This window comes from Haliotis rubra, unplaced genomic scaffold, assembly GCF_003918875.1.
Source record: "Haliotis rubra isolate DU_JTF1 unplaced genomic scaffold, ASM391887v1 Scf751, whole genome shotgun sequence".
Classification (NCBI taxonomy): domain Eukaryota; kingdom Metazoa; phylum Mollusca; class Gastropoda; order Lepetellida; family Haliotidae; genus Haliotis; species Haliotis rubra.
Genome location: NW_025767470.1, coordinates 494,026 through 519,934, shown reverse-complemented (window position 1 = coordinate 519,934; position 25,909 = coordinate 494,026). Strand labels below are relative to the sequence as shown.

Here is a 25,909-nt window from a genome sequence, read left to right as displayed (position 1 = left end):
TGCTGTGGCTGTATACTATGCTAGGCCCTATACCGTGCACAACCTTGTGGCTCTATACCGTGCACAACCTGTGGCTCTATACCATGCACACAACCTTGTTGTGGCCCTATACCATGTACAACATTGGTAGTCCTATACCATGTACAACATTGTAGTCCTATACCATGTACAACGTTGTAGTCCTATACCATGTACAACCTTTGTAGTCCTATACCATGCACTCAGTAATAATCCTTAAAACCGTTAGATGATGTGTTTTAGATCCTTGGTTACATTACAAAGCCGTGTGGCACAACATGCAGATGGAGTGAAATCGGCTTTTTATCAAATTAGTAACCGTTACATGGAGTGTTTTCAACTCTGCAGAGTTACATCCACTTTTGCAGGAGGATGATGATGATCTGGTTTACCTGCTGTGGATGTTGTAGTGGGCCTGGAGAAGCACTACCTGACCAAGGTGGACGACATCCTTGACCACCTGCAGGACCTCATCTTTATCATACTCAGTAAGACAGTCAGGAGTACATTCAGAGTGTTCAGTACATCTATGCTGTACTCAGTAAGACAGCCAGATGTACATTCAGGGTGTTCAGTACATCTACACTGTACTCAGTAAGTCAGCCAGGAGTACATTCTGGGTGTTCAGTACATCTATGCTGTACTCAGTAAGTCAGCCAGGAGTACATTCAGGGTGTTCAGTACATCTACGCTGTACTCAGTAAGTCAGCCAGGAGTACATTCAGGGTGTTCAGTACATCTATGCTGTACTCAGTAAGTCAGCCAGGAGTACATTCAGGGTGTTCAGTACATCTATGCTGTACTCAGTAAGTCTGCCAGGAGTACATTCAGGGTGTTCAGTACATCTACACTTTACTCAGTAAGTCAGCCAGGAGTACATTCAGGGTGTTCAGTACATCTACACTTTACTCAGTAAGTCAGCCAGGGGTACATTCAGGGTGTTCAGTACATCTACACTGTACTCAGTAAGTCAGCCAGGGGTACATTCAGGGTGTTCAGTACATCTACACTGTACTCAGTAAGACAGTCAGGGGTACATTCAGGGTGTTCAGTACATCTACACTGTACTCAGTAAGACAGTCAGGAGTACATTCAGGGTGTTCAGTACATCTATGCTGTACTCAGTAAGACAGCCAGATGTACATTCAGGGTGTTCAGTACATCTACGCTGTACTCAGTAAGTCAGCCAGGAGTACATTCAGGGTGTTCAGTACATCTACACTGTACTCAGTAAGTCAGCCAGGAGTTCATTCTGGGTGTTCAGTCAATCTACACTGTACTCAGTAAGTCAGCCAGGAGTACATTCAGGTTGTTCAGTACATCGACACTGTACTCAGTAAGTCAGCCAGGGGTTCATTCAGGGTGTTCAGTACATTTACACTGTACTCAGTAAGTCAGCCAGGAGTTCATTCTGGGTGTTCAGTACATCTACACTTTACTCAGTAAGACAGTCAGGAGTACATTCAGGGTGCTCAGTACATCTACACTGTACTCAGTAAGTCAGCCAGGAGTACATTCTGGGTGTTCAGTACATCTACACTGTACTCTGTAAGTCAGCCAGGAGTACATTCAGGGTGTTCAGTACATCTACACTGTACTCAGTAAGTCAGCCAGGAGTACATTCAGGGTGTTCAGTACATCTATGCTGTACTGAGTAAGTCAGCCAGGAGTACATTCTGGGTGTTCAGTACATCTACGCTGTACTCAGTAAGTCAGCCAGGAGTACATTCAGGGTGTTCAGTACATCTACGCTGTACTCAGTAAGTCAGCCAGGAGTACATTCAGGGTGTTCAGTACATCTATGCTGTACTCAGTAAGTCAGCCAGGAGTACATTCAGGGTGTTCAGTACATCTATGCTGTACTGAGTAAGTCAGCCAGGAGTACATTCAGGGTGTTCAGTACACCTACGCTGTACTCAGTAAGTCAGCCAGAAGTACATTCAGGGTGTTCAGTACATCTACACTGTACTCAGTAAGACAGTCAGGAGTATATTCAGGGTCTTCAGTACATCTACACAGTACTGAGTAAGGCAGTCAGGAGTATATTCAGGGTCTTCAGTACATCTACACTGTACTCAGTAAGTCAGCCAGGAGGACATTCAAGGTGTTCAGTACATCTACACTGTACTCAGTAAATCAGTCAGGAGTACATTCATGGTGTTCAGTACATCTACATGTTACTCAGTAAGACAGTCAGGAGGACATTCAGGGTGTTCAGTACATCTACACTTTACTCAGTAAGACAGTCAGGAGTACATTCAGAGTGTTCAGTACATCTACACTTTACTCAGTAAGACAGTCAGGAGTTCATTATGGGTGTTCAGTACATCTACACTTTTCTCAGTAAGGCAGTCGGGAGTACATTCAGGGTGTTCAGTACATCTACACTTTACTCAGTAAGACAGTCAGGAGTACATTCAGGGTGTTCAGTACATCTACACTTTACTCAGTAAGACAGTCAGGAGTACATTCAGGGTGTTCAGTACATCTACACTGTACTCAGTAAGTCAGCCAGGAGTACATTCAGGGTGTTCAGTACATCTATGCTGTACTGAGTAAGTCAGCCAGGAGTACATTCTTGGTGTTCAGTACATCTACACTTTACTCAGTAAGACAGTCAGGAGTACATTCAGGGTGTTCAGTACATCTATGCTGTACTGAGTAAGTCAGCCAGGAGTACATTCAGGTTGTTCAGTACATCTACACTGTACTCAGTAAGTCAGCCAGGGGTACATTCAGGGTGTTCAGTACATCTACACTTTACTCAGTAAGACAGTCAGGAGTACATTCAGGGTGTTCAGTACATCTATGCTGTACTCAGTAAGTCAGCCAGGGGTACATTCAGGTTGTTCACTACATCAGTACACAGGGTGTTCACTCAGTACTCAGTAAGTCAGCCAGGGGTACATTCAGGGTGTTCAGTACATCTACACTGTACTCAGTAAAGTCAGCCAGGGGTACATTCAGGGTGTTCAGTACATCTACACTGTACTCAGTAAGTCAGCCAGGGGCTACATTCAGGGTGTTCAGTACATCTACAATTTACTCAGTAAGACAGTCAGCCAGGGTACATTCAGGGTGTTCAGTACATCTACACTGTACTCAGTAAGTCAGCCAGGGGTACATTCAGGGTGTTCAGTACATCTACACTTTACTCAGTAAGACAGCCAGGAGTACATTCAGGGTGTTCAGTACATCTATGCTGTACTGAGTAAGTAAAGCCAGGAGTACATTCTGGGTGTTCAGTACATCTACACTTTACTCAGTAAGACAGTCAGGAGTACATTACATCTATGCTGTTCAGTACATCTACACTGTACATCAGTAGTAAGTCAGCCAGGGGTACATTCAGGGTGTTCAGTACATCTACACTTTACTCAGTAAGACAGCCAGGAGTACATTCTTGGTGTTCAGTACATCTACACTGTACTCAGTAAGACAGCCAGGAGTACATTCAGGGTGTTCAGTACATCTACACTGTACTCAGTAAGTCAGCCAGGAGTTCATTCAGGGTGTTCAATACATCTACGCTGTACTCAGTAAGTCAGCCAGGGGTACATTCAGGGTGTTCAGTACATCTACACTGTACTCAGTAAGTCAGCCAGGGTACATTCAGGGTGTTCAGTACATCTACACTGTACTCAGTAAGTCAGCCAGGGGTACATTCAGGGTGTTCAGTACATCTACACTTTACTCTGTAAGTCAGCCAGGGGTACATTCAGGGTGTTCAGTACATCTACACTGTACTCAGTAAGTCAGCCAGGGGTACATTCAGGGTGTTCAGTACATCTACACTTTACTCAGTAAGACAGTCAGGAGTACATTCAGGGTGTTCAGTACATCTACACTGTACTCAGTAAGTCAGCCAGGAGTACATTCAGGTTGTTCAGTACATCTACACTGTACTCAGTAAGTCAGCCAGGGGTACATTCAGGGTGTTCAGTACATCTACACTTTACTCTGTAAGTCAGCCAGGGGTACATTCAGGGTGTTCAGTACATCTACACTGTACTCAGTAAGTCAGCCAGGGGTACATTCAGGGTGTTCAGTACATCTACACTGTACTCAGTAAGTCAGCCAGGGGTACATTCAGGGTGTTCAGTACATCTACACTGTACTCAGTAAGACAGTCAGGGGTACATTCAGGGTGTTCAGTACATCTACACTGTACTCAGTAAGACAGTCAGGAGTACATTCAGGGTGTTCAGTACATCTATGCTGTACTCAGTAAGACAGCCAGATGTACATTCAGGGTGTTCAGTACATCTACACTGTACTCAGTAAGTCAGCCAGGAGTACATTCAGGGTGTTCAGTACATCTACACTGTACTCAGTAAGTCAGCCAGGAGTACATTCTGGGTGTTCAGTCAATCTACACTGTACTCAGTAAGTCAGCCAGGAGTACATTCAGGTTGTTCAGTACATCTACACTGTACTCAGTAAGTCAGCCAGGGTTCATTCAAGGGTGTTCAGTACATCTACACTGTACTCAGTAAGTCAGCCAGGAGTTCATTCTGGGTGTTCAGTACATCTACACTTTACTCAGTAAGACAGTCAGGAGTACATTCAGGGTGTTCAGTACATCTACACTGTACTCAGTAAGTCAGCCAGGAGTACATTCTGGGTGTTCAGTACATCTACACTGTACTCTGTAAGTCAGCCAGGGGTACATTCAGGGTGTTCAGTACATCTACACTGTACTCAGTAAGTCAGCCAGGAGTACATTCAGGGTGTTCAGTACATCTATGCTGTACTGAGTAAGTCAGCCAGGAGTACATTCTGGGTGTTCAGTACATCTACACTGTACTCAGTAAGTCAGCCAGGAGTACATTCAGGGTGTTCAGTACATCTACATTACTCAGTAAGTCAGCCAGGAGTACATTCAGGGTGTTCAGTACATCTATGCTGTACTCAGTAAGTCAGCCAGGAGTACATTCAGGGTGTTCAGTACATCTATGCTGTACTGAGTAAGTCAGCCAGGAGTACATTCAGGGTGTTCAGTACATCTACACTGTACTCAGTAAGTCAGCCAGGGAAGTACATTCAGGGTGTTCAGTACATCTACACTGTACTCAGTAAGACAGTCAGGAGTATATTCAGGGTCTTCAGTACATCTACACAGTACTGAGTAAGGCAGTCAGGAGTATATTCAGGGTCTTCAGTACATCTACACTGTACTCAGTAAGTCAGCCAGGAGGACATTCAAGGTGTTCAGTACATCTACACTGTACTCAGTAAATCAGTCAGGAGTACATTCATGGTGTTCAGTACATCTACATGTTACTCAGTAAGACAGTCAGGAGGACATTCAGGGTGTTCAGTACATCTACACTTTACTCAGTAAGACAGTCAGGAGTACATTCAGAGTGTTCAGTACATCTACACTTTACTCAGTAAGACAGTCAGGAGTTCATTCAGGGTGTTCAGTACATCTACACTTTTACTCAGTAAGGCAGTGGGAGTACATTCAGGGTGTTCAGTACATCTACACTTTACTCAGTAAGACAGTCAGGAGTACATTCAGGGTGTTCAGTACATCTACACTTTACTCAGTAAGACAGTCAGGAGTACATTCAGGGTGTTCAGTACATCTACACTGTACTCAGTAAGTCAGCCAGGAGTACATTCAGGGTGTGCAGTACATCTATGCTGTACTGAGTAAGTCAGCCAGGAGTACATTCTTGGTGTTCAGTACATCTACACTTTACTCAGTTAGAGAGTCAGGAGTACATTCAGGGTGTTCAGTACATCTATGCTGTACTGAGTAAGTCAGCCAGGAGGTACATTCAGGTTGTTCAGTACATCTACACTGTACTCAGTAAGTCAGCCAGGGGTACATTCAGGGTGTTCAGTACATCTACACTTTACTCAGTAAGACAGTCAGGAGTACATTCAGGGTGTTCAGTACATCTATGCTGTACTCAGTAAGTCAGCCAGGAGTACATTCAGGTTGTTCACTACATCTACACTGTACTCAGTAAGTCAGCCAGGGTACATTCAGGGTGTTCAGTACATCTACACTTCTACTCTGTAAGTCAGCCAGGGTACATTCAGGGTGTTCAGTACATCTACACTGTACTCAGTAAGTCAGCCAGGGCTACATTCAGGGTGTTCAGTACATCTACAATTTACTCAGTAAGACAGTCAGGGTACATTCAGGGTGTTCAGTACATCTACACTGTACTCAGTAAGTCAGCCAGGGGTACATTCAGGGTGTTCAGTACATCTACACTTTACTCAGTAAGACAGCCAGGAGTACATTCAGGGTGTTCAGTACATCTATGCTGTACTGAGTAAGTCAGCCAGGAGTACATTCTGGGTGTTCAGTACATCTACACTTTACTCAGTAAGACAGTCAGGAGTACATTCAGGGTGTTCAGTACATCTACACTGTACTCAGTAAGTCAGCCAGGGTACATTCAGGGTGTTCAGTACATCTACACTGTACTCAGTAAGTCAGCCAGGAGTACATTCTTGGTGTTCAGTACATCTACACTGTACTCAGTAAGACAGCCAGGAGTACATTCAGGGTGTTCAGTACATCTACACTGTACTCAGTAAGTCAATGGAGTTCATTCAGGGTGTTCAATACATCTATGCTGTACTCAGTAAGTCAGCCAGGGGTACATTCAGGGTGTTCAGTACATCTACACTGTACTCAGTAAGTCAGCCAGGGGTACATTCAGGGTGTTCAGTACATCTACACTGTACTCAGTAAGTCAGCCAGGGGTACATTCAGGGTGTTCAGTACATCTACACTTTACTCTGTAAGTCAGCCAGGGGTACATTCAGGGTGTTCAGTACATCTACACTGTACTCAGTAAGTCAGCCAGGGGTACATTCAGGGTGTTCAGTACATCTACACTTTACTCAGTAAGACAGTCAGGAGTACATTCAGGGTGTTCAGTACATCTACACTGTACTCAGTAAGTCAGCCAGGAGTACATTCAGGTTGTTCAGTACATCTACACTGTACTCAGTAAGTCAGCCAGGGGTACATTCAGGGTGTTCAGTACATCTACACTTTACTCTGTAAGTCAGCCAGGGGTACATTCAGGGTGTTCAGTACATCTACACTGTACTCAGTAAGTCAGCCAGGGGTACATTCAGGGTGTTCAGTACATCTATGCTGTACTGAGTAAGTCAGCCAGGAGTACATTCTTGGTGTTCAGTACATCTACACTGTACTCAGTAAGACAGCCAGGAGTACATTCAGGGTGTTCAGTACATCTACACTGTACTCAGTAAGTCAGCCAGGAGTACATTCAGGGTGTTCAGTACATCTACACTGTACTCAGTAAGTCAGCCAGGGGTACATTCAGGGTGTTCAGTACATCTACACTTTACTCAGTAAGACAGCCAGGAGTACATTCAGGGTGTTCAGTACATCTATGCTGTACTGAGTAAGTAAGCCAGGAGTACATTCTGGGTGTTCAGTACATCTACACTTTACTCAGTAAGACAGTCAGGAGTACATTCAGGGTGTTCAGTACATCTATGCTGTACTGAGTAAGTCAGCCAGGAGTACATTCTGGGTGTTCAGTACATCTACACTGTACTCAGTAAGTCAGCCAGGGGTACATTCAGGGTGTTCAGTACATCTACACTTTACTCAGTAAGACAGCCAGGAGTACATTCAGGGTGTTCAATACATCTATGCTGTACTGAGTAAGTCAGCCAGGAGTACATTCTTGGTGTTCAGTACATCTACACTTTACTCTGTAAGTCAGCCAGGGGTACATTCAGGGTGTTCAGTACATCTACACTGTACTGAGTAAGTCAGCCAGGAGTACATTCAGGGTGTTCAGTACATCTACACTGTACTCAGTAAGACAGCCAGGGGTACATTCAGGGTGTTCAGTACATCTACACTGTACTCAGTAAGTCAGCCAGGGGTACATTCAGGTTGTTCAGTACATCTACACTGTACTCAGTAAGTCAGCCAGGGGTACATTCAGGGTGTTCAGTACATCTACACTTTACTCTGTAAGTCAGCCAGGGGTACATTCAGGGTGTTCAGTACATCTACACTGTACTCAGTAAGTCAGCCAGGGGTACATTCAGGGTGTTCAGTACATCTACACTTTACTCAGTAAGACAGTCAGGAGTACATTCAGGGTGTTCAGTACATCTATGCTGTACTCAGTAAGTCAGCCAGGAGTACATTCAGGTTGTTCACTACATCTACACTGTACTCAGTAAGTCAGCCAGGGGTACATTCAGGGTGTTCAGTACATCTACACTTTACTCTGTAAGTCAGCCAGGGGTACATTCAGGGTGTTCAGTACATCTACACTGTACTCAGTAAGTCAGCCAGGGCTACATTCAGGGTGTTCAGTACATCTACACTTTACTCAGTAAGACAGTCAGGAGTACATTCAGGGTGTTCAGTACATCTACACTGTACTCAGTAAGTCAGCCAGGGGTACATTCAGGGTGTTCAGTACATCTACACTTTACTCAGTAAGACAGCCAGGAGTACATTCAGGGTGTTCAGTACATCTATGCTGTACTGAGTAAGTAAGCCAGGAGTACATTCTGGGTGTTCAGTACATCTACACTTTACTCAGTAAGACAGTCAGGAGTACATTCAGGGTGTTCAGTACATCTATGCTGTACTGAGTAAGTCAGCCAGGAGTACATTCTGGGTGTTCAGTACATCTACACTGTACTCAGTAAGTCAGCCAGGGGTACATTCAGGGTGTTCAGTACATCTACACTTTACTCAGTAAGACAGCCAGGAGTACATTCAGGGTGTTCAATACATCTATGCTGTACTGAGTAAGTCAGCCAGGAGTACATTCTTGGTGTTCAGTACATCTACACTGTACTCAGTAAGACAGCCAGGAGTACATTCAGGGTGTTCAGTACATCTACACTGTACTCAGTAAGTCAGCCAGGAGTTCATTCAGGGTGTTCAATACATCTACGCTGTACTCAGTAAGTCAGCCAGGGGTACATTCAGGGTGTTCAGTACATCTACACTGTACTCAGTAAGTCAGCCAGGTGTACATTCAGGGTGTTCAGTACATCTACACTGTACTCAGTAAGTCAGCCAGGGGTACATTCAGGGTGTTCAGTACATCTACACTTTACTCAGTAAGTCAGCCAGGGGGTACATTCAGGGTGTTCAGTACATCTACACTTTACTCAGTAAGACAGTCAGGAGTACATTCAGGTGTTCAGTACATCTACACTGTACTCAGTAAGTCAGCCAGGAGTACATTCAGGTTGTTCAGTACATCTACACTGTACTCAGTAAGTCAATAGAGGGGTACATTCAGGGTGTTCAGTACATCTACACTTTACTCTGTAAGTCAGCCAGGGGTACATTCAGGGTGTTCAGTACATCTACACTGTACTCAGTAAAGTCAGCCAGGGTACATTCAGGGTGTTCAGTACATCTATATGCTGTACTGAGTAAGTCAGCCAGGAGTACATTCTTGGTGTTCAGTACATCTACACTGTACTCAGTAAGACAGCCAGGAGTACATTCAGGGTGTTCAGTACATCTACACTGTACTCAGTAAGTCAGCCAGGAGTTCATTCAGGGTGTTCAATACATCTACGCTGTACTCAGTAAGTCAGCCAGGGGTACATTCAGGGTGTTCAGTACATCTACACTTTACTCTGTAAGTCAGCCAGGGGTACATTCAGGGTGTTCAGTACATCTACACTGTACTCAGTAAGTCAGCCAGGGGTACATTCAGGGTGTTCAGTACATCTACACTTTACTCTGTAAGTCAGCCAGGGGTACATTCAGGGTGTTCAGTACATCTACACTGTACTCAGTAAGTCAGCCAGGGGTACATTCAGGGTGTTCAGTACATCTACACTGTACTCAGTAAGACAGTCAGGAGTACATTCAGGGTGTTCAGTACATCTATGCTGTACTCAGTAAGTCAGCCAGGAGTACATTCAGCCAGGGTACATTCAGGGTGTTCAGTACATCTACACTGTACTCAGTAAGTCAGCCAGGGGTACATTCAGGGTGTTCAGTACATCTACACTGTACTCAGTAAGTCAGCCAGGGGTACATTCAGGGTGTTCAGTACATCTACACTGTACTCAGTAAGTCAGCCAGGGGTACATTCAGGGTGTTCAGTACATCTACACTGTACTCAGTAAGTCAGCCAGGGGTACATTCAGGGTGTTCAGTACATCTACACTGTACTCAGTAAGACAGCCAGGGGGGTACATTCAGGGTGTTCAGTACATCTATGCTGTACTGAGTAAGTCAGCCAGGGTACATTCAGGGTGTTCAGTACATCTACACTTTACTCAGTAAGACAGTCAGGAGTACATTCAGGGTGTTCAGTACATCTATGCTGTACTGAGTAAGTCAGCCAGGAGTACATTCTGGGTGTTCAGTACATCTACACTGTACTCAGTAAGTCAGCCAGGGGTACATTCAGGGTGTTCAGTACATCTACACTTTACTCAGTAAGACAGCCAGGAGTACATTCAGGGTGTTCAATACATCTATGCTGTACTGAGTAAGTCAGCCAGGAGTACATTCTTGGTGTTCAGTACATCTACACTGTACTCAGTAAGACAGCCAGGAGTACATTCAGGGTGTTCAGTACATCTACACTGTACTCAGTAAGTCAGCCAGGAGTTCATTCAGGGTGTTCAATACATCTACGCTGTACTCAGTAAGTCAGCCAGGGGTACATTCAGGGTGTTCAGTACATCTACACTGTACTCAGTAAGTCAGCCAGGGGTACATTCAGGGTGTTCAGTACATCTACACTGTACTCAGTAAGTCAGCCAGGGGTACATTCAGGGTGTTCAGTACATCTACACTTTTACTCTGTAAGTCAGCCAGGGTACATTCAGGGTGTTCAGTACATCTACACTGTACTCAGTAAGTCAGCCAGGGGTACATTCAGGGTGTTCAGTACATCTACACTTTACTCAGTAAGACAGTCAGGAGTACATTCAGGGTGTTCAGTACATCTACACTGTACTCAGTAAGTCAGCCAGGAGTACATTCAGGTTGTTCAGTACATCTACACTGTACTCAGTAAGTCAGCCAGGGGTACATTCAGGGTGTTCAGTACATCTACACTTTACTCTGTAAGTCAGCCAGGGGTACATTCAGGGTGTTCAGTACATCTACACTGTACTCAGTAAGTCAGCCAGGGGTACATTCAGGGTGTTCAGTACATCTATGCTGTACTCAGTAAGTCAGCCAGGAGTACATTCAGGGTGTTCAGTACATCTACACTGTACTCAGTAAGACAGCCAGGAGTACATTCAGGGTGTTCAGTACATCTACACTGTACTCAGTAAGTCAGCCAGGAGTTCATTCAGGGTGTTCAATACATCTACGCTGTACTCAGTAAGTCAGCCAGGGGTACATTCAGGGTGTTCAGTACATCTACACTGTACTCAGTAAGTCAGCCAGGGGTACATTCAGGGTGTTCAGTACATCTACACTGTACTCAGTAAGTCAGCCAGGGGTACATTCAGGGTGTTCAGTACATCTACACTTTACTCTGTAAGTCAGCCAGGGGTACATTCAGGGTGTTCAGTACATCTACACTGTACTCAGTAAGTCAGCCAGGGGTACATTCAGGGTGTTCAGTACATCTATGCTGTACTGAGTAAGTCAGCCAGGAGTACATTCTTGGTGTTCAGTACATCTACACTGTACTCAGTAAGACAGCCAGGAGTACATTCAGGGTGTTCAGTACATCTACACTGTACTCAGTAAGTCAGCCAGGAGTTCATTCAGGGTGTTCAATACATCTACACTGTACTCAGTAAGTCAGCCAGGGGTACATTCAGGGTGTTCAGTACATCTACACTGTACTCAGTAAGTCAGCCAGGGGTACATTCAGGGTGTTCAGTACATCTACACTGTACTCAGTAAGTCAGCCAGGGGTACATTCAGGGTGTTCAGTACATCTACACTTTACTCTGTAAGTCAGCCAGGGGTACATTCAGGGTGTTCAGTACATCTACACTGTACTCAGTAAGTCAGCCAGGGGTACATTCAGGGTGTTCAGTACATCTACACTGTACTGAGTAAGTCAGCCAGGAGTACATTCTTGGTGTTCAGTACATCTACACTGTACTCAGTAAGTCAGCCAGGGGTACATTCAGGGTGTTCAGTACATCTACACTGTACTCAGTAAGTCAGCCAGGGGTACATTCAGGGTGTTCAGTACATCTACACTGTACTCAGTAAGTCAGCCAGGGGTACATTCAGGGTGTTCAGTACATCTACACTGTACTCAGTAAGTCAGCCAGGGGTACATTCAGGGTGTTCAGTCTACACTCTCACAGCCAGGGGGTACATTCAGGGTGTTCAGTACATCTACACTTTACTCTGTAAGTCAGCCAGGGGTACATTCAGGGTGTTCAGTACATCTACACTGTACTCAGTAAGTCAGCCAGGGGTACATTCAGGGTGTTCAGTACATCTACACTTTACTCAGTAAGACAGTCAGGAGTACATTCAGGGTGTTCAGTACATCTACACTGTACTCAGTAAGTCAGCCAGGGGTACATTCAGGGTGTTCAGTACATCTACACTTTACTCAGATAGTAAGACAGCCAGGAGTACATTCAGGGTGTTCAGTACATCTATGCTGTACTGAGTAAGTCAGCCAGGAGTACATTCTGGGTGTTCAGTACATCTACACTTTACTCAGTAAGACAGTCAGGAGTACATTCAGGGTGTTCAGTACATCTACACTGTACTCAGTAAGTCAGCCAGGGGTACATTCAGGGTGTTCAGTACATCTACACTTTACTCAGTAAGTCAGCCAGGGGTACATTCAGGGTGTTCAGTACATCTACACTGTACTCAGTAAGTCAGCCAGGGGTACATTCAGGGTGTTCAGTACATCTACACTTTACTCAGTAAGTCAGCCAGGGTACATTCAGGGTGTTCAGTACATCTACACTGTACTCTGTAAAGTCAGCCAGGGGTACATTCAGGGTGTTCAGTACATCTACACTGTACTCAGTAAGTCAGCCAGGGGTACATTCAGGGTGTTCAGTACATCTATGCTGTACTGAGTAAGTCAGCCAGGAGTACATTCTTGGTGTTCAGTACATCTACACTGTACTCAGTAAGACAGCCAGGAGTACATTCAGGGTGTTCAGTACATCTACACTGTACTCAGTAAGTCAGCCAGGAGTTCATTCAGGGTGTTCAATACATCTACACTGTACTCAGTAAGTCAGCCAGGGGTACATTCAGGGTGTTCAGTACATCTACACTGTACTCAGTAAGTCAGCCAGGGGTACATTCAGGGTGTTCAGTACATCTACACTGTACTCAGTAAGTCAGCCAGGGGTACATTCAGGGTGTTCAGTACATCTACACTTTACTCTGTAAGTCAGCCAGGGGTACATTCAGGGTGTTCAGTACATCTACACTGTACTCAGTAAGTCAGCCAGGGGGTACATTCAGGGTGTTCAGTACATCTATGCTGTACTCAGTAAGTCAGCCAGGAGTACATTCTTGGTGTTCAGTACATCTACACTGTACTCAGTAAGACAGCCAGGAGTACATTCAGGGTGTTCAGTACATCTACACTGTACTCAGTAAGTCAGCCAGGAGTTCATTCAGGGTGTTCAATACATCTACACTGTACTCAGTAAGTCAGCCAGGGGTACATTCAGGGTGTTCAGTACATCTACACTGTACTCAGTAAGTCAGCCAGGGGTACATTCAGGGTGTTCAGTACATCTACACTGTACTCAGTAAGTCAGCCAGGGGTACATTCAGGGTGTTCAGTACATCTACACTTTACTCTGTAAGTCAGCCAGGGGTACATTCAGGGTGTTCAGTACATCTACACTGTACTCAGTAAGTCAGCCAGGGGTACATTCAGGGTGTTCAGTACATCTACACTTTACTCAGTAAGACAGTCAGGAGTACATTCAGGGTGTTCAGTACATCTACACTGTACTCAGTAAGTCAGCCAGGGGTACATTCAGGGTGTTCAGTACATCTACACTTTACTCAGTAAGACAGCCAGGAGTACATTCAGGGTGTTCAGTACATCTATGCTGTACTGAGTAAGTCAGCCAGGAGTACATTCTGGGTGTTCAGTACATCTACACTGTACTCAGTAAGACAGCCAGGGGTACATTCAGGGTGTTCAGTACATCTACACTGTACTCAGTAAGTCAGCCAGGAGTTCATTCAGGGTGTTCAATACATCTACACTGTACTCAGTAAGTCAGCCAGGGGTACATTCAGGGTGTTCAGTACATCTACACTGTACTCAGTAAGTCAGCCAGGGGTACATTCAGGGTGTTCAGTACATCTACACTGTACTCAGTAAGTCAGCCAGGGTACATTCAGGGTGTTCAGTACATCTACACTTTACTCAGTAAGTCAGCCAGGGGTACATTCAGGGTGTTCAGTACATCTACACTGTACTCAGTAAGTCAGCCAGGGGTACATTCAGGGTGTTCAGTACATCTACACTTTACTCAGTAAGACAGCCAGGAGTACATTCAGGGTGTTCAGTACATCTACACTGTACTCAGTAAGTCAGCCAGGAGTACATTCAGGGTGTTCAGTACATCTACACTGTACTCAGTAAGTCAGCCAGGGTACATTCAGGGTGTTCAGTACATCTACACTGTACTCAGTAAGTCAGCCAGGGGTACATTCAGGGTGTTCAGTACATCTACACTGTACTCAGTAAGTCAGCCAGGGGTACATTCAGGGTGTTCAGTACATCTACACTGTACTCAGTAAGTCAGCCAGGAGTTACATTCAGGGTGTTCAGTACATCTACACTGTACTCAGTAAGTCAGCCAGGGGTACATTCAGGGTGTTCAGTACATCTACACTGTACTCAGTAAGTCAGCCAGGAGTTACATTCTTCAGTTCACATCTACACTGTACTCAGTCATACATTCAGGTCCAGGGTGTTCAGTTCAGTACATCTACACTGTACTCAGTAAGTCAGCCAGGGGTGTTCAGTACATTCAGGGTGTTCAGTACATCTACACTGTACTCAGTAAGTCAGCCAGGGGTACATTCAGGGTGTTCAGTACATCTACACTCTGTACTCAGTAAGTCAGCCAGGGTACATTCAGGGTGTTCAGTACATCTACACTGTACTCAGTAAGTCAGCCAGGGGTACATTCAGGGTGTTCAGTACATCTACACTGTACTCAGTAAGTCAGCCAGGGGTACATTCAGGGTGTTCAGTACATCTACACTGTTACTCTACACTCAGTAAGTCAGCCAGGAGTACATTCAGGGTGTTCAGTTCAGTACATCTACACTGTACTCAGTAAGTCAGCCAGGGGTACATTCAGGGTGTTCAGTACATCTACACTGTACTCAGTAAGTCAGCCAGGGGTACATTCAGGGTGTTCAGTACATCTACACTGTACTCAGTAAGTCAGCCAGGGGGTACATTCAGGGTGTTCAGTACATCTACACTTTACTCTGTAAGTCAGCCAGGGGTACATTCAGGGTGTTCAGTACATCTACACTGTACTCAGTAAGTCAGCCAGGGGTACATTCAGGGTGTTCAGTACATCTACACTTTACTCAGTAAGACAGTCAGGAGTACATTCAGGGTGTTCAGTACATCTACACTGTACTCAGTAAGTCATCCAGGGGTACATTCAGGGTGTTCAGTACATCTACACTTTACTCAGTAAGACAGCCAGGAGTACATTCAGGGTGTTCAGTACATCTATGCTGTACTGAGTAAGTCAGCCAGGAGTACATTCTGGGTGTTCAGTACATCTACACTTTACTCAGTAAGACAGTCAGGAGTACATTCAGGGTGTTCAGTACATCTATGCTGTACTCAGTAAGACAGCCAGGAGTACATTCAGGGTGTTCAGTACATCTACACTTTACTCTGTAAGTCAGCCAGGGGTACATTCAGGGTGTTCAGTACATCTACACTTTACTCTGTAAGTCAGCCAGGGGTACATTCAGGGTGTTCAGTACATCTACACTGTACTCAGTAAGTCAGCCAGGGGTACATTCAGGGTGTTCAGTACATCTACACTTTACTCAGTAAGACAGTCAGGAGTACATTCAGGGTGTTCAGTACATCTACACTGTACTCAGTAAGTCAGCCAGGGGTACATTCAGGGTGTTCAGTACATCTACACTTTACTCAGTAAGACAGCCAGGAGTACATTCAGGGTGTTCAGTACATCTATGCTGTACTGAGTAAGTCAGCCAGGAGTACATTCTTGGTGTTCAGTACATCTACACTGTACTCAGTCAGACAGCCAGGAGTACATTCAGGATGTTCAGTACATCTACACTGTACTCAGTAAGTCAGCCAGGAGTTCATTCAGGGTGTTCAATACATCTACGCTGTACTCAGTAAGTCAGCCAGGGGTACATTCAGGGTGTTCAGTACATCTACACTGTACTCAGTAAGTCAGCCAGGGGTACATTCAGGGTGTTCAGTACATCTACACTTTACTCAGTAAGTCAGCCAGGAGTTCATTCTGAGTGTTCAGTACATCTACACTGTACTCAGTAAGTCAGCCAGGAGTACATTCTGGGTGTTCAGTACATCTACACTGTACTCAGTAAGTCAGCCAGTTCATTCTGGGTGTTCAGTACATCTACACTGTACTCAGTAAGTCAGCCAGGAGTTCATTCAGGGTGTTCAGTACATCTACACTGTACTCAGTAAGTCAGCCAGGAGTTCATTCTGGGTGTTCAGTACATCTACACTTTACTCAGTAAGACAGTCAGGAGTACATTCAGGGTGCTCAGTACATCTACACTGTACTCAGTAAGTCAGCCAGGAGTACATTCTGGGTGTTCAGTACATCTACACTGTACTCTGTAAGTCAGCCAGGAGTACATTCAGGGTGTTCAGTACATCTACACTGTACTCAGTAAGTCAGCCAGGAGTACATTCAGGGTGTTCAGTACATCTATGCTGTACTGAGTAAGTCAGCCAGGAGTACATTCTGGGTGTTCAGTACATCTACACTGTACTCAGTAAGTCAGCCAGGAGTACATTCAGGATGTTCAGTACTCAGTAAGTCAGCCAGGAGTACATTCAGGGTGTTCAGTACATCTACACTTTACTCAGTAAGTCAGCCAGGAGTTCATTCAGGGTGTTCAGTACATCTACACTGTACTCAGTAAGTCAGCCAGGAGTTCATTCTGGGTGTTCAGTACATCTACACTTTACTCAGTAAGACAGTCAGGAGTACATTCAGGGTGCTCAGTACATCTACACTGTACTCAGTAAGTCAGCCAAGAGTACATTCTGGGTGTTCAGTACATCTACACTGTACTCTGTAAGTCAGCCAGGAGTACATTCAGGGTGTTCAGTACATCTACACTTTACTCAGTAAGTCAGCCAGGAGTACATTCAGTGTGTTCAGTACATCTATGCTGTACTGAGTAAGTCAGCCAGGAGTACATTCTGGGTGTTCAGTACATCTACACTGTACTCAGTAAGTCAGCCAGGAGTACATTCAGGATGTTCAGTACTCAGTAAGTCAGCCAGGAGTACATTCAGGGTGTTCAGTACATCTACACTGTACTCAGTAAGTCAGCCAGGAGTACATTCAGGGTGTTCAGTACATCTACGCTGTACTCAGTAAGTCAGCCAGGAGTACATTCAGGATGTTCAGTACATCTACACTTTACTCAGTAAGTCAGCCGGGAGTACATTCTGGGTGTTCAGTACATCTACACTGTACTGAGTAAGTCAGCCAGGAGTACATTCTGGGTGTTCAGTACATCTATGCTGTACTGAGTAAGTCAGCCAGGAGTACATTCTGGGTGTTCAGTACATCTACACTGTACTCAGTAAGTCAGCCAGGAGTACATTCAGGGTGTTCAGTACATCTACGCTGTACTCAGTAAGTCAGCCAGGAGTACATTCAGGGTGTTCAGTACATCTATGCTGTACTCAGTAAGTCAGCCAGGAGTACATTCAGGGTGTTCAGTACATCTATGCTGTACTGAGTAAGTCAGCCAGGAGTACATTCAGGGTGTTCAGTACACCTACGCTGTACTCAGTAAGTCAGCCAGGAGTACATTCAGGGTGTTCAGTACATTTACACTGTACTCAGTAAGACAGTCAGGAGTATATCCAGGGTCTTCAGTACATCTACATTGTACTGAGTAAGGCAGTCAGGAGTATATTCAGGGTCTTCAGTACATCTACACTGTACTCAGTAAGTCAGCCAGGAGGACATTCAAGGTGTTCAGTACATCTACACTGTACTCAGTAAGTCAGTCAGGAGTACATTCATGGTGTTCAGTACATCTACATGTTACTCAGTAAGACAGTCAGGAGGACATTCAGGGTGTTCAGTACATCTACACTTTACTCAGTAAGACAGTCAGGAGTACATTCAGAGTGTTCAGTACATCTACACTTTACTCAGTAAGACAGTCAGGAGTTCATTCTGGGTGTTCAGTACATCTACACTTTACTCAGTAAGACAGTCAGGAGTACATTCAGGGTGTTCAGTACATCTACGCTGTACTCAGTAAGTCAGCCAGGAGTACATTCAGGGTGTTCAGTACATCTACACTTTTCTCAGTAAGGCAGTCGGGAGTACATTCAGGGTGTTCAGTACATCTACACTTTACTCAGTAAGACAGTCAGGAGTACATTCAGGGTGTTCAGTACATCTATGCTGTACTCAGTAAGTCAGCCAGGAGTACATTCTGGGTGTTCAGTACATCTACACTGTACTCAGTAAGTCAGCCAGGGGTACATTCAGGGTGTTCAGTACATCTACACTTTACTCTGTAAGTCAGCCAGGGGTACATTCTGGGTGTTCAGTACATCTACACTTTACTCAGTAAGGCAGTGAGGAGTATATTCAGGTTGTTCAGTACATCGTCATTGTGTATTTAAGGGAATGGTGGTGACCCGAACATGCTGGATGAGAACCAACTTACACCTCTTCACCGTGCAGTCATTATGACCTGTGATGTTCAACTCATACGCCTTCTGTGTGACAACGGATCGAATGTAAATGCTGTAGATCTCCATGGCAATACCCCACTTCTGGCCATGTGTGATACAAGCCTTTCCCAGATGTACATGTCCGCTGATGAAGACATCCTGCCCCCAACAGAGGAGGATGATGTTCCCAGTACCTGCAACCTCAGTAACTCCCCTAACAGGAGAGAATGCCTCGGCTACTTCTTGTCCAGGGAGGATGTGCAGGTTAGTGTGTCTCAGTTTCTTCTCAGCAAACTTACATGATTCCCACACAGCCATGGTCTTCAGTTACACTAAGCTATCACCAGAGAAGGCCTGATCCGACAAGGCAGCCAGTTCCATGTGCTTGCTGCTTGTGATCAGGGAAGGTCTGATTTAATATTCAGATCAATATATGTCACAGCTGGATGTGGTGTTGTTTCAGATCAATGTATGTCACAGGTGCAAGTGGTGTTGTTTCAGATCAATATATGTCACAGCTGGAAGTGGTGTTGTTTCAGATCAATATATGTCTCACCTGGATGTGGTGTTGTTTCAAATCAATGTATGTCTCACCTGGATGTGGTGTTGTTTCAGATCAATATATGTCACAGCTGGAAGTGGTGTTGTTTCAAATCAATATATGTCTCATCTGGATGTGGTGTTGTTTCAGATCAATATATGTCACAGCTGGAAGTGGTGTTGTTTCAGATTAATATATGTCTCACCTGGATGTGGTGTTGTTTCAAATCAATATATGTCTCACCTGGAAGTGGTGTTGTTTCAAATCAATGTATGTCTCACCTGGATGTGGTGTTGTTTCAGATCAATATATGTCACAGCTAGATGTGGTGTTGTTTCAAATAATTTTTTGTCTCATCTGGAAGTGGTGTTGTTTCAGATCAATATATGCCTCACCTGGATGTGGTGTTGTTTCAAATCAATATATGTCTCACCTGGATGTGGTGTTGTTTCAGATCAATTTTTGTAACACCTGGAAGTGGTGTTGTTTCAGATCAATATATGTCACAGCTTGAAGTGGTGTTGTTTCAGATCATTTGATGTTTCACCTGGAAGTGGTGTTGTTTCTGATCAATATATGTCACAGCCGGATATGGTGTTGTTTCAAATCAGTATATGTCACAGCTGGAAGTGGTGTTGTTTCAAATCAATTTTTGTCTCACCTGGATGTGGTGTTGTTTCAGATCAATATATGTCACAGCTGGAAGTGGTATTGGTTCAGATCAATATATGTCACAGCTTGATGTGGTGTTGTTTCAGATCAATATATGTCACAGCTGGAAGTGGTATTGGTTCAGATCAATATATGTCACAGCTTGATGTGGTGTTGTTTTACATAAATATATGTCACAGCTGCAAGTAGTGGTGTTTCAGATCAATTTATGTCTCACCTGGAAGTGGTGTTGTTTCAGATCAATATATGTCACAGCTGGAAGTGGTATTGTTTCAGATCAATATATGTCACAGCTTGATGTGGTGTTGTTTCAGATCAATATATGTCACAGCTGGAAGTGGTATTGGTTCAGATCAATATATGTCACAGCTTGATGTGGTGTTGTTTTACATAAATATATGTCACAGCTGCAAGTAGTGGTGTTTCAGATGAATTTATGTCTCACCTGGAAGTGGTGTTGTTTCAGATCAGTATATGTCACAGCTGGAAGTGGTATTGTTTCAGATCAATATATGTCACAGCTTGATGTGGTGTTGTTTAAGATCAATGTGTGTCACAGCTGGAAGTGGTGTTGTTTCAAATCAATATATGTCACAGCTGGAAGTGGTGTTGTTTCAGATCAATTTTTGTAAGACCTGGATATGGTGTTGTTTCAGATCAATATATGTCACAGCTGGAAGTGGTGTTATTTTATATCAATTTATGTCTCACCTGGATGTGGTGTTGTTTCAGATCAATTTATGTCTCACCTGGTTGTGGTGTTGTTTCAGATCAATGTATGTCACAGCTGGAAGTTGTGTTGTTTCAAATCAATATACAGTCAAATCCCGATGAGTCGAATCGCTGGGGACCAAGTAAAAGATTCGGCTTATCGATGTATTCGAGACATAGGTATGTCTATGAGGGTAGAAAAAAAAGATGATTCAATATTGAACAATTCCTTTATTCAGCACATCATATCTAAATATAGCACAACAATACATTAGGTGACATAGATAATGGATAATAATGGATAATGGAAACAAACATTTTACAAATGAGAACACATTTCAGTACTAGCACAATAAAATACAAAATACATTTACCTCTTAAAATCCATGAACAAAATCTATCGGCAATCGATAGATATACTTGGACATGCCGCCATCTTGAATCTTATTAATACAAAAAGATGAACTCACTTCTGGAAAAAGTCTGACATTAATGTTTGTTTCTGTGAATTTCCCTTACATTTATGCACAAATTCACGGACGCTTGCCAAGTGGGAAAAATGTTCGTTGTTTGTACCTGGAACCGACTCGAAATTCCTCCAGTCCTTCACAGAACTTTATCGCTTCCGATCACGGATGGTGGTGGTTTTTGACGGCAGGGTGTGTCTCGTCTTCATCATCAGACGAAGTCGTTGTTGTGACAGGTGCTAATTCTTCCGCTTCGTAAAATCACTAATCTGCCTTTTGAACTCACCCGACAATAGCGGAAAGGTGCGAGCAGCTGGTTTGTTAATTGGATCAGTTACATGTAGTTGGATCACCAATTAACTTCTCATTGACCGACTTCGGCTTATGTATACAAGATTACTATTGTTTGAATCTCAAGGGACCAAATTTCCATTTCGAGTCATCGTGTGTATTTATGAGACGAATTCGTGTAACCGGAAATCAAATGATGACAAAAATAGCAGGGAATGGTCGGGACCGACAGGTACTTCGTGTTATGCATAATATTCGAGACACCGGCATTCGACTCATCGGGATTTGACTGTATGTCACAGCTGGAAGTGGTGTTGTTTCAGATCAATTTTTGTAAGACCTGGATGTGGTGTTGTTTCAGATCAATATATGTCACAGCTGGAAGTGGTGTTATTTTATATCAATTTATGTCTCACCTGGATGTGGTGTTGTTTCAGATCAATTTATGTCTCACCTGGATGTGGTGTTGTTTCAGATCAATATATGTCACAGCTGGAAGTGGTGTTGTTTCAAATCAATAGATGTCTCACCTGGATATGGTGTTGTTTCAAATCAATGTATGTCACAGCTGGAAGTGGTGTTGTTTCAAATCAATATATGTCACAGCTGAAAGTGGTGTTGTTTCAGATCAATTTTTGTAACACCTGGATGTGGTGTTGCTTCAGATCAATATATGTCACAGCTGGAAGTGGTGTTGTTTCAGATCAATTTATGTCACACCTGGAAGTGGTGTTGTTTCAAATCAATATATGTCTCACCTGGAAGTGGTGTTGTTTCAAATCAATTTATGTCTCACCTGGAAGTGATATTGTTTCAGATCAATATATGTCTCACCTGGATGTGGTGTTGTTTCAAATCAATATATGTCTCACCTGGATGTGTTGTTGTTTCAGATCAATTTATGTCTCACCTGGATGTGGTGTTGTTTCAGATCAATATATGTCTCACCTGGATGTGGTGTTGTTTGAAATCAATATATGTCTCACCTGGATGTGTTGTTGTTTCAGATCAATTTATGTCTCACCTGGATGTGGTGTTGTTTGAAATCAATATATGTCTCACCTGGATGTGGTGTTGTTTCAAATCAATGTATGTCTCACCTGAATGTGGTGTTGTTTCAAATCAATATATGTCTCACCTTGATGTGTTGTTGTTTCAGATCAATTTATGTCTCACCTGGATGTGGTGTTGTTTCAAATCAATATATGTCTCACCTGGAGGTGGTATTGTTTCAGATCAATGTATGTCACACCTGGATGTGGTGTTGTTTTAGATTAATTATGTCTCACCTGGATGTGGTGCTGTTTTTCAGATTAATGCCCAGAATAACCATGGCCAGACAGCACTGTTCCACTTCTTTGCCAACGGTGATATGACAGGTAGTCTGTCATTGCTGTCTAAGGGAGCTGACCCATCAATACGAGGCACTGTGTGGGAAGCACATCGCAAGAAGAGGTAGGTCTGACACTACATATATTTCAATGAAGCCAGAACATAAAATATAATTAGTATTTATATGGTGTATCAGAATGAAACAAAAGATATTCATAATATTCTTATATTATTTGCAGACTGGTTTCACCTCTGTTCACCAGTTTCTTGTGGTCGGGCATAACTGGTGCTGTACCTCGGGAGGTGGCCCACGTAGTGGACAAAGGTCAGTCAGGTGCTTTGTAAGTAACCTCACCACGGTTGCTAGCATTCTTCATTATGATAAAGAAGGCTATGTTATCTGTGTTTGATTAAGATCAAATGGACATGTTGACATCTTGGCTGTATTGACTACTTTTAATGGTAGTGTTCCATTTGAGATATGCCCTAGATTCAAGAGACAAAAAGGATGGGATGTAGGGGAGGTATAACTATAGTCCAAACAGGCCTATTTATTAAAATAGTCAATGATAAGAAAACTTGGATCAACTAGTGCCTCCATGATCATAACACTGATTTTTAATGAACACAATATTAACGTTTTCTTTTTAACCCTCCAGTGAATAGCTTTACTGACCTTTCTGTCTCCTAAAATGCTTGATTTGACTGAAATTGCGTAAAGAGATATCATCAGCTGATCCATGGTGGATGTATTCCCCAAACACTGCATTTGTCTCAAAAATTGTAAATTGTCATTTCTTGTGATGCTTTGCTGCAAGTTTCCTATGTTCATTTGCAAAATTTGTTTGTTCACGATATGATATAGTTTTAACAGGGACCGGTGCATGAAATAGAACTTATGCTTTGCACAAGACCAGCAATATTGTGAGGGATGACAGCATGATCAGACATTTCACCTATCCCATCACTGATGTGGTCTTTTTTGTTTGGTAAATGTTTTCTGTTTCTAAAATTGCACTGTTGCTGGTTGAAGTAAAAGTATTTTCAAAGCAAAGGTCAAGAGAGTGAAACTGAGGTGAAGGCAATTTTTAAGATAGCGTGTTACGCAGAGTTGCTTCCCTTCTTTTATCTCAATATCAGTAAACTACTGAACATTTCTCTTTCTGAAATTTGTTGTTATTTTGTGGAAGAAAAGCAGATTTATTCCACTTCTGTGAACTTGTAAACTAAGTAGCTCAAGAAAACCACCTAAGGTCAAGTTACTCAACATAATGTGAATGTGGATGTCTGTGTATTTGCCAGGTTACTTCTCCAGGCCTGAGATAGCAAGTGAACTGCAGGAATACCTAGAGGAAGACTTTCCCCAGTTCAGCCACCTGTACCCCTACACAGCGCGCCTCATCCCACTGATGTTTGGTGGTGTGACATCTACCCTGTCCCAGGCTGCAGCACGGGTCATCTTCCAGCAGTGTCTGCTGGCTAACACACGATGTATACAACGAATCCTGCCTGTAGCAGCCATCCAGAACAGCTTCGATTCTGAGGAGTTGCAGAACTTGGACTTGTATGGTGACTATGTGACTATGGTCCTCAACAGGACAGTTGTGCGTAGCTTGGTACAGCTGTTGGGACTTCCAGCAAACTCTTTGCTGAACTTTGAGGTGGAGCTCCTTCTGCATCAGATGGCTGTTCACTTTGCCAGGTTCAAGCTGCGCCGACCCAATCTAGCCCTGTCTGATGAAGATTACACGGACAGTGATGACTCCATTGATACAGAGGAAGGAGACTCTGATCTGGAGTACTGGTAGAGTAACCTTATGTCCTTTAGTACAGCAGGGGCGATGGGGTAGCCTAGTGGTTAAAGTGTTTGCTTGTCATGCCAAAGACCCAGGTTCGATTCCATACATGGGTACAATGTGGAAAGCCCATTTCTAGTGTCCCCTCTCATGATATTGCAGGAATGTTGCTGAGAGGGGCGTAATACTAAAAAAGAATGACCTTGTGTTGGAGTACTGCTAGAATTACCTTGTGTTCTTAAATACAGCAAGTCTGGAGTACTGCTAGAATTAGCTTGTGTTCTTTAGTACAGCATGTCTGGAGTACTGCTAGAATTACCTTGTGTTCTTCAATATGGTAGATCCTGAGTACCAGTAGATAAAATGCCCAGTCACATGTCAATGTAATCACACATATTTTTCTGGGATTGAAATTGGATATGCATGTTTCACGCTTTGTATCTATGTAACAAGCATTTCATCATTAGAGTTGTCATGCTAATGGATTGCCATCCAAGTACTAGGTCATGATGATAATTTTGTAGAACTCTAACTCAGTCTGGGTGTTTATCCTATGGAAGGTTTTCATGGTGATATCCTGCTGTTCTGTCTACAATCTGTTACTGGGTCATGATGGTCATCTTGTAGAAGGCTGTCGTGGTGATGTCATGCCCTTCAGCCTCCTCTCTATATCTGGGCCAGAATCTGGTGATCTTTTGGAAAACTGATTGTTGATATAATATGTTATATTAGTGTGTTTTATATTATCTGTTTGTGTTACTTGTGGCTGTGTTCCAAATGTTGGTGATTCTGTGGCATCTGATATTTCCTTGTTTTCCATGTGAGCACATCAGTGTAGTGAATGCCTTCATGTTCTGGGCATGTCAGACCCAGATGGTCTTGTATAGTTTGCTGGGTTTTCTGTGTGGACCATACTGTTACAGTTCCAGACTTACATCAATGTTGTTTCCTTGGATTTGTTGACTGCCAGTATGTTGTGAAGGGATGAACTTCAACAGTGTCCTGATACCATGTGTCACCATTCATCACCATACTCCCTTTGCTGGAGTCCATCCTATCATTCTCCAGACTACCCCCACACACTGGACTTGAAGCTTTCACACAAATTCATCCCTGTGTCATTGTACCAAGCATTCATGCTATCCACCCCAGTCATTGATACACCTGGTACTTGAG

The 25,909-nt window shown here is 43.6% G+C and overlaps 1 protein-coding gene across 1 annotated transcript; it reads left to right on the top strand.

Moving 5' to 3' along the window:
- The first annotated feature begins 385 nt into the window (after positions 1-385).
- On the top strand, positions 386-25,074 carry LOC124260156. The gene is made up of 5 exons (XM_046694406.1): positions 386-506; positions 18,874-19,187; positions 22,918-23,060; positions 23,177-23,262; positions 24,240-25,074. Exons 2-5 carry the CDS (start codon positions 18,894-18,896, stop codon positions 24,743-24,745), a joined length of 1,029 nt encoding a protein of 342 aa, XP_046550362.1. The 5' UTR covers positions 386-506; positions 18,874-18,893; the 3' UTR covers positions 24,746-25,074.
- Positions 25,075-25,909: the final 835 nt, after the last annotated feature.